Source organism: Myxine glutinosa, chromosome 3 (genome assembly GCF_964187855.1).
Source record: "Myxine glutinosa chromosome 3, kmMyxGlut1.1, whole genome shotgun sequence".
NCBI lineage: Eukaryota > Metazoa > Chordata > Myxini > Myxiniformes > Myxinidae > Myxine > Myxine glutinosa.
Window position 1 is genome coordinate 67,536,041 of NC_136263.1, and position 17,999 is coordinate 67,554,039.

At 45.6% G+C, this 17,999-nt stretch overlaps 1 protein-coding gene across 6 annotated transcripts in view; it reads right to left on the reverse strand.

Annotated features, from left to right (window-relative positions):
* Nucleotides 1–1,295: 1,295 nt before the first annotated feature.
* The window catches only part of LOC137423535 (katanin p60 ATPase-containing subunit A1), a 65,804-nt gene continuing 49,100 nt past the window's right edge, over nt 1,296–17,999 (reverse strand). For all 6 annotated transcript variants that reach the window (XM_078774162.1, XM_068110804.2, XM_068110807.2 and 3 more), the window contains exons 6-11: nt 10,522–10,627; nt 3,645–3,803; nt 3,252–3,378; nt 2,700–2,831; nt 2,234–2,360; nt 1,296–1,999 (exon numbers count right to left, since the gene is read on the reverse strand). In XM_078774162.1, coding sequence (XP_078630288.1) covers nt 1,801–1,999; nt 2,234–2,360; nt 2,700–2,831; nt 3,252–3,378; nt 3,645–3,803; nt 10,522–10,627 — 850 coding nt within the window. In that variant the 3' untranslated portion in view covers nt 1,296–1,800. The remainder of the gene's footprint in view (nt 2,000–2,233; nt 2,361–2,699; nt 2,832–3,251; nt 3,379–3,644; nt 3,804–10,521; nt 10,628–17,999) is intronic.

The window sequence follows — 17,999 nt, forward strand, 5'->3', positions numbered from 1 at the left end:
TGAATTTTACACAAAAAACACTTTATTCCTCCTTCATCCTGAAGCACGTGTTCCCCATGCAACATATGACAAACATCATTTAAAATGACGTGGTCTTGCTTTCGGACGCCTCTTCCCATCTCTAATCTGATTGGTTGCTTAGCAGAGCAATGCCTCCTAAGGATTTCCTCAACCTTAGGAAATCCTCAAGGATTTCCTTAAGTGTTGTTTCTGCAACATCCCTTAAGGAAATCCTTTGCTGAGGAATCACAGTGTACCTCAAAGGTAAAACTTTCCTTAAGAATAAGGGAGTTCTAGGCAACCTGGCCCATGCACTTAATCATGAAGCTGAGATGCAACACCATGTCTATGAAGCAATGAAGCAGCTACCAGTTTATTGTCAGGCCTAGAACAGAACCTAGACTACACAGTTCAAAGGTAAGTGCACTATCTCTGTATAATTTACTGTCAGCCACTGCTTAACTGCATTGTATAGCTCAGTAAATTAAGAATGTGGCACTATTTATTATATACAATGAAACTTAACAGAACAATAGCCTGGTGTTGGCTTAACGGTTAAGGTGGCTGGCTTGAGATCTTAGGGTCTTGAGTTCAAGAGACATCCCATCAGCGGCAGATTTGCGCCCCCCCAAAAAATGATGCAGCCAGCAGCGACAGGCTGCACGTGAACCACCACCGCCACCACCAACAGAACAATTAGATGGTGACGCGCATTTCAACACTTATAATGCAGTCCCCATAGTCCCCTGTAGTGCCGAAAGGCTGCCGCTGTTGATTTTGGGCAATTTCTCGCTGGACGGACCATGCTCCAACAAGAGAGATAGCTCTTGGTCCCGCTCCCGTTTTAAGCCGCGACTGTTATGGATGGGGCCGAGACCCGTAGTTCGGTTCTTGCACAAGCCAGATGCTCAGGCATGAAACGGTACGCTGCAGAAGGCTTCACCTTTGGTCGAGGGTGCATGGCAACTGTGATGAGCAGAGCAACATTGCGACGGTGAAGGCAAAACCAAGATAAAACACCAAAATCACCGCTTTGGGCTCTTTGTGACATCACACTAAATTAGACCAAAGTAGGAAAGACAAGAGCTCCAACAACTTCACAAGGTTTCCTTAATCTGTAAATGTGTTCATGTTCTGTATGTTTAACACGAGGCATAAACTTCCACATAGAGCTTTCATCCTGTGGTCAAACCTTCATCAAGCTGACATGGTAATGAAAAAAGTAATTGGTATTTGTAGGGTTGTTCTGATGATCCCTGAGTGTACTGTTTATCATCAAGCCTGTGGTATGTTGGTAGTTTAATAAAGTAAAGTTTATTCTTGTGTACATAACAATACAAAGTATGACAGTGGCTACAAGACCTGTGGAAATGAAGTCGGTGATAAAAAAAAAAAGGTTTAAGATCCACTGTACCAGCAGGTGACTGTATCAACTGTACCGTACCAGCAGGTATCAGCAGACCGACTACCATTCAAACAATGTATGAACTGAATTACAATAATGGATAGCACCAACCTCACAGTTAGATGCCTTCCATTTTCTATGGTTAGCAACCGCACAATAGTCCTCCGCATTTAATATCCTTTCCAATGAAATGAAAAACAGATCATTGTCAAGAACCAGTTTTGTTGTTGTCTTTTTTTTTTTTTAAATGGAAAAAGTCTTATTGAAAGCTAATGGAACCGACAGAATGCCAGCAATTGTTGTGGAAAGGCAGGCAAGGTGTGGGGGATTGGTTAGGGTGGTATCGCAATTGAAAACGTGATGACGGATTATGACATCATTTCGTTGTTAACCCATCACGTGGAGCCAAACTCTCTCATCCACTGGGTGTAGCGCTCCAAATCGGTAGCGGACACGGACTTGGAAACCTTCTGTAGAGCAACATTGAAGTCGTCCATTGTGGTCGGCATTTGCAGCTCGCCACGAGGTAGGTTCCGGATCTCTTCCGGGGTCAAGCCCTGTATCCGTCGTCTCATGGCCATCATGGAAGCATCCCTATGCCAGTTGAGAAGGTTGGAATAAGACGGAAAAAGGAAGGTGAATTTATACATCGACTCAAATTATCATTTTTCTGTGATGTTCACCTGTTTGTTTTTGCACCTGTTTCGAGCATTTGGCTCATGATGTTAGCTAGGAGCCCTGTTTCAAAACCCATAATATATTGTCAATAAATGACAAAAAGACAAGTTGACAATTCATGCAGCGAGTATAACAGGGCGGCATTCTGACCTGCACACATTTGTGATGTCTGCACCGGAGTAACCGTCTAACTGCTGAGCAATTAAAACAATGTCCACGTCGTCTGCAGCCTCCACTTCACGCAGGCTTATCTTGAGTAGATCTTCACGCGCTTTTGCTGCACATCAACACATGGCAAATTATGCGTGCAGAGGAAAGGAGTGCAAGAATTGGAGAATGGGTGTTGGTACTGGAGAAAGGGAGAGCACCAAACAGAGGATTTGTGGAATATTAAGGAGAGAAAGGTGGATAGGGTAGGATGCGCGCCTTAAATGATGGACACAATGAGATGTATTTATTATGTGAGAAAGGGATGAGAAGGTTAAGGGGTTGAAAATTTTACTCCTTTTATACATATAATATATAGAGGTCCCCTTAACACATTCACATCAAAACGTCCCTGACATAGTAACAATGTAACATGGCAGCACTGACACATATCAGATGTTCAATGTACCACATGGGAGGGGGATGTATATCCTTTTCTCCAGACGTCGTCGCAGCGCTTCGTCAAGGTCCCAAGGAAAATTTGTGGCTGCCAGAACCATCACCATCTTGCTGGGGTCTTCACCATGCAATGACCCTATTCCTGCAAAGATACCATTGTATTGTAAAGTATAACTGAGCACAATAGAGAGGCCTGGACATCAAAGTAAGAAAAATAATTCCTTTACAATGGCGAAATTAAAGACAGGAATCAAACAGGAACAGCAAGTTTAAATACTTTTAATTATTAAATAAAGGAGTTGTAGTTCACATAACACAAGCATTGTGTCTAAACCTGAGAGTGAAAGGGATGGAGGTGCCTTGCAGGAAAAAACAGTTACATAAGATTTGAGAGGCAAAAATTCACTTTAGGAAGTGCTCGCACATGTTACACAATTATGAATACACATGCGAGGTGGCGTCCATGATTGTGGAAAGACCACACCTGTGCACCGGGCTAGCATTTGACCATAGGGGCTGAAGGATATGTGAAAGCGTGAGAATCTGCGAGTGCAGGACCTACCATCCATTTGAACAAGCAGCTCAGATTTGACTCTACGACTCGCCTCGTGTTCGTCCGATGTCCCCCGCCGGCTGCAGATCGCGTCTATCTCGTCCACAAAAATTGTTGTTGGAGCATAATAGCGAGCCTAAAATGACCACACAAAGCGTGAATCACCACAGAACAGACCTCACTCCCACTCGCCTTCCATCAGGCAAACCAACACTCACGCCTTCCACAGGACAGACCATCTACTTTACCGCACCCAAAATTTTAATAAAAAAAAGAAAATAAAAAAAGAAATAAATAAAGCAATGAGATAGTGAACGATTAATGAAGCTGTTTAGAGCTGAAGGGCCAATGAACGATATCAAGGGAGAAAGAAACAAAAGAGACGTCGCAATGGAGCCTAACCATTTCAAACAGAAGCCGCACGAGCTTCTCGGACTCCCCACGGTACTTGGATGTGAGGGTGGATGAAGAGACATTAAAGAATGTAGTCCCACACTCTGTGGCCACAGCTTTCGCAAGCATGGTCTTTCCAGTCCCCGGCGGTCCGACCATAAGCACACCCTACATGGGGAAAAAGCATCGCTTTGTCTTGTAATTTCGATAAAATTAGAGATCGACAGACACATTCATCTTTCCACATTTTGTGTTGGACACAAAGCGAGTATAAATTGTGAACCAGAATCAAAATAAACCTGGACTTTTGATTGGAAAACGACAAAGTAATGTATGCATATCAAGACGGAGGAAAGTTGCATAACAAAGACCTCGGTGAATAACTGAAATTTATGGTCAATGGAACATCAAACCTGTTGAAAGATACAAACAACATGCACAGCAACAACTATCTGTCGAGTACATCTGTATAAATGAACAAGACTATAAAGAACGCCTAAAAGAATTCTAAACCGGAAGGTATCTGGATGGAACCTTCCACTCCAATGAGTGTGTGTCCAAAGCTGGAGTATACCTCAAAATGTAATGCAAGTACATTATTGCTTTTGTAATGCTTGTACAAACATTTACTTCCAAGGTATAAACAAAAGTCCAAGTCAGGTTAGAAACAATCTCGCACAAAGTATGCAATCTTGAGCAAAGGCCCAATGGACAAGTTTTGAAGGATATCAAATTTGTGTTTTATGGTTTAGACTTTAGAGCAATGTTCGGAGCACTCAAGCAAAAATGTTAGGCCATCAACGTCGACAAAAAAGTGTGCAATGACAGCACAACCTTGAAAACCCTTATTTTCCATCAATCTCAACAAAATATTCACAACACCACCAGAACTTATGCACAACATTTGTAATATTTCTTGGAAAACGGATCGCAAACAAGAAATTCTAAACAAAGCAGCAAACAAACTATTTAAATGCAGCATTCAAAATTGAATACGACATGGTAACCCTTTTGAATGACTAAATACATAGGGGCAGGATGAAAAACAAAATTAAAATAAATTTTCAAAATAAATGGGTTGACAAAATAAAATGTGTGACAAAAAATCCCTCGACATCATGCCATATCCTACAATTCCTTTAAAGAGAACAGTGTTGTGGAAATGCAACTCAGAGGTTTTATTCACCTTTTCTGAAGGTCGACACAAAATGAAACAATTTCGATTTAATATAAAAAACGACTTCACTTATAGTGACCTATCTCAAGGTTAAAATACTGTTACGTTTGTGGGGGTAGGTATGGAATACCTTAGGAAAGTTCAGAATGTGTAGGTTTTAGTATGGACCGTGTGATGCGAAGAAGGAGAAGCCCATCTCGATGTACATAAGCAGGGTAAATGTTCAGGTTAAGAGTGTTTGCATGTTGCCATAAGGAGGGTGGTTTTGTGCTAATTAATTATAGGGCTTATGGTTAATAATCCCCAGTATGTAGTGCCTCCCTGTGATATTTTCCTTATGTTCTGATAAAACTCAGCTGGCCAGGCGCTGGGCTCCATTAGCCAACCGAAACAGCATTTGCAGATCGGCAAAGGAACCCCGCCCCCAAACATTCCTGAAGGACGGCTAGGATCCACCTCGGAGAATCGGAATTGACAGGCCACGCCCCGAGCTGTCATTGGGCGTTAAGAATGGCTGTGAGGCCACGCCCCAAAGGACGATTGGTTGGGATGATTGGACGGCGCTGGACAAAATAAAAATGTTTTATTACATGTAGAGCGGCCTGACAGTGGTTTCAGGTGTCGTCAGTGGTTTCGTCGAGTCTATGTTTGTAGTGTAAAAGTTGGTCAAAAGGATGATGTCATCGGGACGCTCGGAGAAAAAGCAAGAGGCGACGACATTTTCTCTCTCTTTCTGGTGTGCTGGCTTTCGAAGAGAACGGCTGTGTTTGCCTTTTGCTCTTGTCCTGGTGCTGGCTTCGCGTCTGGGATGGTTGCTTCGCTCGCTCTTTCTCTTTGTCGTAGTAGCGCGAGAGAATGGCTGCGGTTCGTGCCATGCCTGCTGGTGGAGCGAGTGTGGAGCTTTGGTGGAACGTGAAAAGATCGTGCAGACCGAGGGAGGCGTTCTTGCCTGCTTGCCTCGCACCGGTGGCTGACTGTGGGCGCGACTTTGCGCCAACGCGTGTTTTCCCATGCAGTGACTCGAGACCCGTTCGACGACCACCAGGCTTTCGAGGGCAGCTTGGGGACGCCAGGCTGAGTTCCGGCCAACACACCACACATGTCTTCAGGGACCGACAAGAGAGTGTGAAGCACCTCATGGCTACCTTACCCAAACAGCGCAAGTACCTGCAAGAGATATGCGAGCACCTCGGAGAGCTCAAGATTGAGAAAAGGTGGCGTAATGTCATTTTATCTATGCATAGTTTTAAAACTCAAAGGGAAGGATGGCATTGAGTTATGAAATAACTTGTTTGCAGTAAGAGGGCATGGTGAATAAGGTAAAGACGATATCCATCATCCGAGAAAATGAAATGAGAATGTTCCCCTTTCCGAAAGAGGGGAACAACACAATCAATTACAACATCAAAAACGGCAGTCATTTGAATGCAGGGAAGCCCTGTGATTGGCAAGGACTTGGACCAATCCATCATGTGAACCGTCCCCAACGGAACTTAACGGTTTCCACCACACTCAACGCCTCTGAGGAAGAGAACTAGTTCGAGCTTCAGCTCGAGATATACTAATGAAATTGCGACTTGCAAAAGTGCGACTTCAGTGAAACCCTAATCCTTACAGTGGGTTTTCACGGGACACGCGAACGGTTCGCGAAGGATGCGAATGTCGAAAAAATGGCAAAGTCCAACATTCGTATTTTAGGCTCCAAAAGTTCACCAAACATGCGCGGGGGTTCGGAAGCGTCGTCAATTGTTCGCAGGAGTCGTTTTTTGTTCGGCGGGTATTTCAAACATTTTTGCTTCCGCTTCCGAACCCCCGCGCATGTTTGGCGAACTTTTGGAGCCTAAAATACGAATGTTGGACTTTGCCATTTTTTCGACATTCGCATCCTTCGCGAACCGTTCGCGTGTCCCGTGAAAACCCACCTTCAGAGAAAGGCCCCGCTGAAGTACATTATGAGTGTTGGAGAATGGTTAGAGCATCATCTGAGTCTGGGAGGCCAGCCGTTCGATTCCAATCCTGGCAGAGTCATACAAAAGACTCAAAATGGTACATGTTGCGTCCTCGCTTTATGCTCAGCATTTGGAAAATAGAGCGCAGAAAACCCCGTGAGTTTGCATCCATGAGGAGGAGATTTCTCTTTAATTGCCACACTGAATGCAGAGAATAAAAGCAACGCCATCATAAAATATTGTTGTGGATATGAGAATTGTGTTTTTTTTATTGTGTAGTACATTGTAAAATATCACCCTCCTTCCTCCAGTTGTGTATAAAGGTCAAAAAGGCGTCCCTTAATTAGGTCATATACAATCACGTTAGCCAATCATAGATTTCCTGCTTGTTGGTAGTTATTTCCTTATTCTGTGTATTAGGTTAAGGCTTTGTCTTCCATTAATTAATACTCCATTGCACCAAATTCAAATAGATAGATCCCCTTTCATTTTCATTCCCAAAGCCCCATTCCCAAAGCCTCTATTGCCAACTGCATTCGCCGCCATTGCCCATGTGCTCCAACTCGGAGAAGAAGGGCGTGCCTGCCCATCATCATCAAGGGTGGAGCCAGAGAGCCCGTGCCCACCAATCAGGGCCGAGGCGAGCTCACCGATGGGCGTGTCCTGGAGGCCGGCGGCTTGATCGCTCGAGGCGTTATATAAGCGCGCGCGGAAGCCTTTGAGATAAGTTCCAAGAAAGAGTTGCGCCAGGGACGGCAGATGAGTTCTGAGTTCTAAGAGTTGCGCCAGAGACGGCGGATGAGTCGAGACGAGCCCTCGAAGAAAGAAGGGAGACGCGTCCTGAGGTGAGCCAGAGAAGCAGCTTTGGCTCCACCAGCAGTTTGGCTCCACCAGCAGTTTTGGCTCCACCAGCAGCTTTGGCTCCACAAGCAGCGTTGACTCCACCAGGCAGCGTGGGCTCCACCAGGCAGCTTCGACCCGTTACCCCGCGGGAGCCAGATTGCGGTGGCATCGGTGGCCGTCGAGGTCCAGCCCGACGTCCCGTGCGGGATCAAGCTCCAGCCAGCTCCGTGCCTTCCTCCCCTTCTCTGCCATCCCAAACCATTCCAGTCCTTCCATTCCTGCCTGCAAACTCCCCATTAGTGTGAGTCCGTCTTTGTTTGTTCTGTCCTGGGTTAATTAAGACTGAATAGGTAAGCTAGAGTTTCACTGTGTCCTTCTGGTCCGTCCCTCTTTCTGCTTTATTTTATTATCCTTCCTCCTCCTTGGTTTCTTTTGGTTGTAAATAATAGTAATAAATCATATTCGTATTTCCTACCTCTTGTTTTCTTTCCTCTGCATCCGTCGTTGTTGTCTTTTCCCTCATTGGACACCTGTGGCGCGATTTTGGCCAACGTTTCAGGATCGGGTTAGTCTTGGTAACAGTTCGTGCTGCGGTTGCTAAACACCGCTCGGCAATCAAGTCACATCTTATCCGCGGTACGAACGGGGCTGTGCACCGGCCTTTCCGGAGGCCGCGGTGCAGTTTCAGGGACCACGTCGGTCAGCAATAATCGAGGGGACTAATCCCCCCTCAAAGGGGAACCATAGGCCGACGTTGGGTTCCCCAACAATATTGTGTCCCTGCTACCCAGAGTGCTATAGGAAGTGACATCACTTCTTCCCAGCTCTTGTGGCAAATGTTGTCTGAAGTTAAGTCTGTTGTTGTCCCTTGTATTTATCTACGTGTGTTGTGTGGATGTGTGTGTGTGCGTGTGTGTGCGTGTGTGTGCGTGTGTGCATGTGTGCATGTGTGCGTGTGTGCGTGTATAGTTATACTATAAAAGGGAAATCTCTCTCTCTCTTTCTCTCTTTTTGTTTGTATGCGTTCTATGCATGCCCACATCTTTTAAGTTACAAACTCCAAACTCGGAATACAAATACAACTTTGTGAGGGGGGAGGGCAGGGGTAACATCGCGGCCTTACAAGGGGGTGTGGGCATAATTCTCTATGTAAATGTGTAGCGCCACCTAGTGGTGATGGCAGAGGTTATTACAATTTCCATTTTTACCTGGGCAATGCTGATTTGTGGGATTGTTGGGATTATACCTGGGCAACGCTGATTTGCAGGTAAATGTGTGGGATTATTGAAATTATATATATATATATATATATATATATATATATATATATATATATATATATATATATATATATATATATATACACATACATATATACACATACATATATATACATATCTATATGGAATTATTGAAATTCTCCGATCTGGACTAATGCCGTGATGATACCGTCACAACAACAACATGACGGTAAACCCAGAATGGCTCCTAGCATTGCAGGAATGTAAATGTCAAATGCTGTCACCAGCAGATGAATAGTGAAGCTGCAGACCAGTTTCGTCCTTATTGGGGCTCATTAGGACAACACATCGCTGTTTCATCCACTTAGTGACTTTGAAGCCTTTTGGCTTATATATTGGCTAATGCAGACACACTGCGACGGAACCACTGCCTCCCCTCACATCACGGCACGAGATGCCCGCAGCCACGCAGATTATCGCATTCGGCCAGAAACCATCCAGCGATATCTCCGCATGACCTGAGCGCTGTCTGAGTGGAGGAAGGAGACCAGGAGGGAATGAGCGGGAGGCAAATCAAATCACCAAGCCGTGGGCGATCACATCTTCAACTAGGGTTGAGGAAGTTTGCTCGCGACCTCCTCCGTCTCCGAAGAGCACCACCATCAACCAACACCCCCTCCACCGACGCTGCAAAGGTTCACACCCAGCTCCACAAGTTCTCCTCATGAGCGCACCCGAGACAAAGCATGACCGCCCATCACAAAGCCAGCATGAGAGAGACAGAGACACGCTTCTTCCTTTTCCTTTTCGAACCTTCTCGCTCTCTGACGTCATACGACCAATCGCAAAAGCTCGGGGTGTGGCCTTTTCCTTACTCGGTTGATAGACGGGGTTTAATTGCCTATTACGAGAACGTTCGGCTCTGCTCAGGAATGGTGTCGGTTATGGTTGGTTAATGGACGATTGTTGTTGTTGTTGGTTACGGGGTTTTGCATGGCGGCCTCTGGCCTGGTAGTTGTAAGAACACATAGGGGGAAATCACAGGAGGCAATTACATACTGGGAATTATCCTTAAGCCCTACCTAATTAGCATGTCTTCACCCCCCATGTGAGGGACACATAAACAATCTTAAGCTCATAGTTTTTCTCTCCTTAAGTACATCGAAATATCTTCCTACTCGCACGCGGTCCATGCTAAATTATACAATCCTATCTCCACTATGACAATTCGTCCTCTACCCCCGCAAACGTAACAATATGTTTTTATTATATATATAGCGGCCTGGCAGTGGTTGCAGGTGTCGTCTGTGGTTTCGTCGAGTCTATGTTTGTCGTGTAAAAGTTGTGGCTGGGGTCCACAGTGAAGGTGTGAAAGGTGAACATGAGGAGTAATCCACCTTTAAAAAAAGGCTTTTGTAGTTATCCACCCATGTGGCTGTGAAAATTTTTTTTTATATATATATATACACACACACACATATATCTTTTACAAGACTTAGACTCACAAATTAAAACCTCACAAATTTAATTAAATTTCAGTTCAACAAGAGATTTGTTGCAGTCAAAGCAAAGATTCCATTTTCACAATGGAATTTCAGAATATTAATCTTAGAAGAACACCAATGCAAAAATCAATCCCTGTAGTCTGCATTCACACATGGGCACAAGCGTTTTACCTTCCACGGCCTCCGGATACCTTTGAAGAAATCTGGCATCCACATTGGCAGCACAACAGCTTCCTCCAACAGTTTCTTCGCTTCCACCAAATCAGCTATATCGTCCCTACAAAACCCAGAATGGCGGATGAGAACAAAGTCTTTACTACTTAAATGGTTTAAACTCTTAAATGCATTCACAACGACGGTAGTGGCAGGTGGGGAGGGATGGGACTTGCGAGGTTGTTTCCCATCATAACATGCCTCAACAGAACATAACGTTACGGAATATTAAACAACAAACAATTGATAAAGATACCACTATCAAACCTTACTAAATGCAAAAAGCCAAAAATACAAAGCTAGAAAGTCAAATTATTTTATATAAGAACAACATCACAAACTATACCATATACTTGTATTAGAAGGATAACCTTTGTCTCATTAAAATAGTTGAACTCATGACCTGTGTGTCTGTTTTATTACTTGCAATCATCCTGACAAGACGGTGGAGAGGTAAGCACACATACCTTTGAGCTGTCTAGTCTGAATTTGCTTCTTAGCCCAACAATAAACGATGGGAATGGTGCAATGAACGTCAAACGTCAATAAACGTGCAGGGAGTTGCATCACAAAAGGCACTGTCCCTTTATTGGTGTTAAGCAGGGGGCCTTTGTGCTAGCATTTGTTGGTGGACGTTAGAGAGTCGTCCTGGTGCTGAAGAGAAGCTGATAATTCAAGTTTGTAAACCGATGGATTGAATCCATGTGATGTTGATGTAACACAGGCTTGATGGACCAAATGGCCTCCTCCTTTATCAAAGTATATGTGTATATCCTTGTGTAAGTTTCTATTGTTCTGAGACCAGAATGGATGAGTCTGGAGTTGCAAGAGGTTGTCACACCACCAACCTGAAAACTGATCTTTTACAGTATTCAGACAAATCACTTGGTGTATCACACATCTGGTGATGCAATACATGCTCAGCATGATGTCTTGCCGTTACAAGAGGCAAACTGTTCGCAGGAGGACAAGCAAATTGGTGTCAGGGTTGGAGAGTAGGATTGTCTTTGTCTCTGTATCTACGATGTGTTGGATGACATTTGCATTGGAGTCTTCCTGATTTTTTTTTAAACAAGGTCTAGGCTCGTGGAAGAGCTCAGACACAGAACATATCAGGACACAACATAGCAAAGGGAACAGCAGGAGAAAGGTGAAACACCAGCAGTAGGGCAGAGGGATAAATTTGAGGGAGACGGATAAGCAGGGGATGCAGATATCGATGAGTGGTAGAGGAGAAAGCAACGGATGAACAAGACGGATACGTAAGCTAAGTTTTAGGAAGGGTGGGGTGGTTTAACGGGTGTAGAAAAAAAAATCATGGTTTTGGATGAGGGATGACTTGAGATGATGGTGAACAGCTGTCTTGAGGACCTGGAGGGAAGAATGACATTGAAGAGGTGGAAGGTCGTTCCACAGGTGGGAAAAAAAGAGGATAAATGAGTGGAAATGAGCAGTGGTTCTGGATTTAGGCAGTTTCATTAAAAGGGGGTTGCAGGTGAACTATGTGCGTCCTGCATATACATGGGGGGACAGAGCACGAAGAGGACAGAGGGTGCAAGACCAGAAATGAGCCGGAGAGACAACCGACCCGTTAGTGATGGGAAAGTGATAGGCTCATAGACTCAGCTTCATCACGCAAGATTCCAATGATCTTGAAAGCCTTGGTTTCCATTGCATCAAGCTGAACAAGATGTGAGGCATGGGAGCCAATCCAGAGGGGAGAGCAGTACTCCATCAAGCTGCAAATTAAAGCCTTAAAGGTGGATAGGAGCTCAGGTGTGCCAAGGAAGGACTTTGCACGATGGAGGATGCCAAGTCAGTGTCTGGCCTTGGAGGCCAACATTGACATATGACTTGCCCAAGATAAATCATGACTGTGAGTGAGACCCAAGAGTTTGAGTAACTGAACCTCTGAGAGGGTTGTTGAGAAAGTAGATGTGAGGATTTGCCGCACGGTCCTTTAAGAGAGAGAAAGTGTGTAGGATTTCTCAGGATTGAAACACCTCTTCCAAGTGTTTGACCAGATTGTGATTCTGTCAAGGTCTGAGACGAGGGAAGAGGCTGCGGCCTGTCTGTCAGAAGGAAGAGGATGACACGGCAGAGAGTGGAGTCATCAGCAAAGAGATCAAGAGGATTTTCCAGAGTCAGAGATATAATTGATGAAGATTATGAATAAGATGGGGCCAAGAACACTGCCTTGCGGTACTCCAGCCTTGACAAGGACAGGAGAAGAAATGGTTTCATTGAGAGCTATACATTGGCTACGAGAGTGGAGCAAGTCAGTAATCTGAGAGTGGATTTGGCCTTGTATTCCCATAGGTAGACAGTTGGGAGAGCAAAGCAGGTTGCCAAACTGTATCAAAAACTCAAGATATGTCAAGAGAGATCTCCCGAGATCTCCCGATCTCCCGATAGAGATCTCCCGAGATCACGGCGAGGTCACGTCTTTTCGAAGCTGCTCCATGCGCTCACGCTTTCGAAGCTAAGTGATATTTCTCAATTGTGTTTTTGTCGAGACTGTATCTATCTTCGGTGTATGTACCTATAGCGTATCTTTTGGAAAATTTTCGGTGCTAATTTTTCGTACATGTATACACAATCGTCGGTTAATGGTATCGAGTATTCTGCGGCCTAGTACTCGTAGGCTTAGACTACCGTACCGTCTCCGACCTTGTGGTTTGTTTTTCTCTCAGCGATTCGTCGAATGGGCTGAAATTATTTTCGTTCTCTGTTTCGTACCAGTCGTTCACCGCGTACCTCCTTGTTAATATCTGTACTCACAAAAAAAAACAAAAAAAAAACCCCAAAAAAAATATTTCCTTCCCAGGTCTTATTCGTTTATTTGTTGTTCTTTTTGTTCGTTCGTTCTTCGTTCGCGATCACGCGGTTAGAAATGTATAATCTCTCCCCTGAACAACTATTTTCTCTCATATATTATAACACCCTTTTCTTCTTTTCCTACAAAAGGATGCTTTCGTCTTGCTCACCAAATCTATTCATTCCAAAATATATAATATATAATACCATCTCTTACAGTTCCTCCTTTCTACATTCCCTAAACTATCCAGAACTCCATCCCTCCTCCAGTGTCCTCAAACGTATTTTTGACTCGAAGGTCTCAAACTCATTTTGCAAAAAATGTTCGTTTCCCATGAATCGTACACTTTTCAAAATCCTATCTCACCCCTCCCCTCCAAATCCTCCCCATCACCCATCCCTTTCAAATCTCCCCCCTTGCCCCTTCCCTCCCCTCCCTCCTAAACTCCTCCCACACCCCTCCCCTCCGAGACTCTCCCTCGCTCCTCCCCTCCTAGACTGCCCTCTCACCCCTCCTCCTCAAAGCATCCTCCCTGCTTCTTCCTCCTTCCAACTTTCACCTTCATCTCCCCAAACCTTCTGCCTTGCTCTTCCCCCTCCTCAAATAACACCTCACTGTGCCTCACCCAATCTCCATCAAACCTTTTGTCCGCCCCATTCTTCCCTTTCTCCAAGCTATTCTGTAATCTCTGACACACCTACAACAGCTCTCCCTACCTCTTCCTCCTCTTCCACATCTTACCCTACCCCTCCCTCCCCCTGTTCTGGACCCGATGCTCCCCCTTCCTCTTCATTAACGGTATGGACCTCAAACATCCGGGGCCTTCGCTCAAACTTGACTGACCTCTCCATACAGGTTGCTTCTGACAAACCAGATGTGATCTGCTTAACAGAAACTTTCCTCCTTCATGATGTCTCTGATGCCTTGGTATCTCTCCCAGGTTACTCCCTCCTCCGGTATGATAGACCTGAGCCTCGTCCTGGAGGTGGGGTTGCTATCTTTATAAAAAACTCTCTTCCTCACTCGCCCTCCACTGCCCTCTCTCCACCTCACCCCCAGGAATACCTTTGGCTACGGCTTCCCCTTCGCTCCCACCTTTTGTTCATATGTGTGTTGTACTGTCCACCAATCAGCGATGACTCCATCTACATCTCACTGTCTGATAATATGGACCAACTTCTATCTACCCATCCCAACTCTCTCTTCCTCATATGTGGTGATTTCAATTGTCACCATGCCAGTTGGCTGGGTGTGGGTACCTCTCTCACCAGCCATGGCTCTTCAGCAAAGGACTTCTGCGACTCACTGGGACTGACACAATCTGTCAATTTCCCGACCCGGATCTCAGTCAACGGAGCATCTTCTCTTCTGGATTTGGTTATGACAAACTTCCCTGAAAATGTCTGCTGCTCTTCTTCTGCTCCAATCGGCTCATCTGATCATGTGCTTGTCAAAGTGGACATCTCTCTGACCATTCTCAGAGAGCCTCCTCAGCGTCGACGAGTCTGGCATTTCACTCAGGCCAACTGGCACGGTCTTCAAGCAGCCATCAATCATCTGGACTGGTCTCCCATCTCTACCGCCTCTGACATCAACTCATCCTGGGAATTCTTTCAAAGTAAATTGCTCTCTATCATGCACAGATTTATACCATCTCGTCTTCAGTTGTCATACCCTTCCTCCCGTCCATGGTACACAGAATCTTGTGGTGAGGCTGTTGCCCAGAAACAACTTGCTTTCGTCTCCTGGAAAGCAAATCCAACGGAAGGAAATCTCATTTCCTTTCACAAAACCCGAAACAAGTGTGTGTCCACCCTCAGGAGAGCCAGGAAACAATATCTCACCATTCTCAAGACCGAACTCTCTTATCTGTCTCCCTCTTCCAAATCCTGGTGGCGTCTGGTCAAATCTGTTTCTGGTGTTTGTTCCCCCTCCATCCCCTCCCTCACCTCAAACGGCTTAACGGCTGACTCCGCACGTGAAAAAGCTGAATGCCTCAACTCTGTGTTTGCCTCTAAATCTTGTGTCCCAAACCCATCCCTCTCTGTACCCATCGTACCCAGTCGTACCCAGCTGCTCCTGGACTCTGTGTCCTTTCCTCCTGACAAGGTGGAAAAGTTTCTGTCAACCCTCGACTCTGATTCTGCAACTGGTCCTGACGGCATCAGCCCACGGGTCCTAAAATCATGTTCTTCTGCTCTTTCACTCCCTCTTTCTGTTCTCTTCACCCTCTCTTTTGCTCAAGGTCATCTGCCATCTGCTTGGAAATCAGCCAACATCACCGCTTTGCACAAAAAAGGTGCAAAAACAGATCCCAGCAACTACAGACCAATCAGCCTTCTCCCAATTATCAGCAAAGTCATGGAATCCATCATTGCTTCAGATATTAAATCTTTCCTCTTCTCCAATGGCTTGATCTCTGATCATCAATTTGGTTTCAGACCTGGTTACTCTACTCTGGACATGCTGCTTCTGCTTTCTCAACAATGGATGGAGGTCCTCAACGCCAAACAGGGAATTAGAGCTGTCTCCCTTGACATTTCACGTGCCTTCGATACGGTCTGGCACCCTGCTCTGCTCTCCAAACTCTCCTCCTTTGGTATCCATGGAAATCTCCACGCATGGCTGGCGGACTTCCTCTCTGGTCGTAGTCAACGTGTGGCCCTGAATGGGTTTCTCTCATCTCCTCTTCCTGTTCAGGCTGGAGTTCCCCAAGGTAGTGTTCTGGGCCCTGTGCTTTTTCTGGTCTTCATCAATGATCTCTCTGACTCTCTTGAAAATCCTCTCTATCTCTTTGCTGACGACTCTACTCTCTGTCGCTCCATTCCTCATCCCTCAGATCGGCAGTCTGCAGCCTCCTCACTCTCTGCAGACCTGGACAAAATCACAGACTGGTCAAACAAGTGGAACATGTCTTTCAATCCTGACAAATCTCACACTCTTACAATGTCTCTCCGAAAGGACCGACTGGACAACCCTCCCATCTACTTTCTCAACAATCCTCTCCAAGAAGTTCTGTCGCTCAAGCTTTTGGGTCTCACTATCTGCCATGATCTTTCTTGGGAAAACCACATTTCCAAGCTGGCCTCCAAAGCCAGTCGCCGACTGGGCATCCTCCGTCGTGCGAAGTCCTTCCTTGGCACACCTGAGCTCCTCACCACATACAAGGCTTTCATCCGCAGCTCAATGGAATACTGTTCCCCCCTTTGGGCTGGTGCTCCTGCCTCACACCTTGCTCGGCTTCACGCTGTTGAGGCCAAAGCTTTCAGAATCATTGGAATCTCCTGCGATGTAGTCAATGCCGAGGGCCTTTCACTCACTCACCGCAGGCAGGTTGGTGGTCTTTCTGTCTTCTACCGACTCCTCTCCGACCTTGCTCCCCCAGCTCTCTCTGTGCTCTGTCCCCCCAATATTCCTTCAGGTCGCACAAGATCTGCCTGCAACCCTCTTATGGTTAAACTGCCAAAGTCTAGGCTCTCTGCTCACCTTCACTCTTTCATTCCCCTTTTCTCCCGCCTCTGGAACAAACTCCCCCACTCCCTTCAATCCCACTCCTCCCTCCAGGTCTTTAAAACAGCTGTTCACCACCATCTCTTATCGTCCCCCATCGAAAACCTTGATCTTTTCTACCCCCGGTAATTCACCCCAGAGTCCTTGCAGTGTTCATATGTTTTAATCCTCTCCCACCTCCCTCCAAGTCCTCCCGATGTCCCTGCTCTCAAATGTTGTGTTTGTGTCCTTCCTCCTCTTCCCCCTCTCTTTTGTGTCCTTCCCCCTCTCTCCCCATCTTGTCTGCCGCTCCCCTTGTTTTTTTGTGTTTTGTGTGTCGGTTTGTATTTTTGTGTGATTAATGTTAGCTCTTTCACGAGCCTCGATCTTGTATACAAAAAAAAAAAAAAAAAAAAAAAAAAAGAGATGGCCCTGATCTCATGTCTGATACTGAGGGCCTACATCTATTGTTGGGGGAGCAGAACCAGCATGTCCAAGGTCGAGCGACCAGGTCCGAATCCGAATTGATGATCCAAGATGAGTTTGCTTGAGAAAAGGAATGATTTTATGTCAACTGTGATGATGGATTCCATGACCTTGCTGATGATTGCAAGTAAGCTAATTGTTGTACAGTTGAGGGGGTCAGTCTTTGAACCTTTTATGTAACGCTGTGATGTTGGCTGATTTCCATGCAGATGGAAGATGAGCTGTGGTAAATGATAGGGTGAAAAGGCCAGATAGGGAGAGGAAGTGCAAGAGCAGCAGAGCAGGTTTTTCAGACACGTGAGCTGATGCCGCCCGGTCCAGTTGCAGAGTCAGGGTCGAGGTATACCAGGAACTTTTTCACCTTACCAAGTGCAAAAGACAGAATCCAGGAGCAGAATTGGGTATGACTGGGAAGGGTGGGTACAGAGAGAGGGGTTAGGTTAGGGAATCTTTTGAAGCAAAAACAGAATTGAGGCATTCGGCCTTCCCATGAGCGGAGTCAGCTGTGGTGCCGTTTGAGGTGAGAAAAGGAAAGGAATGGGAGGATACACCAGAAACAGACTTTTCAAGGTGCCACCAGGTTTTAGAGAAGGGAGACAAGTTTGAAAGCCCCCTTCTCGATATTGTACAGATGTTGTTTTCT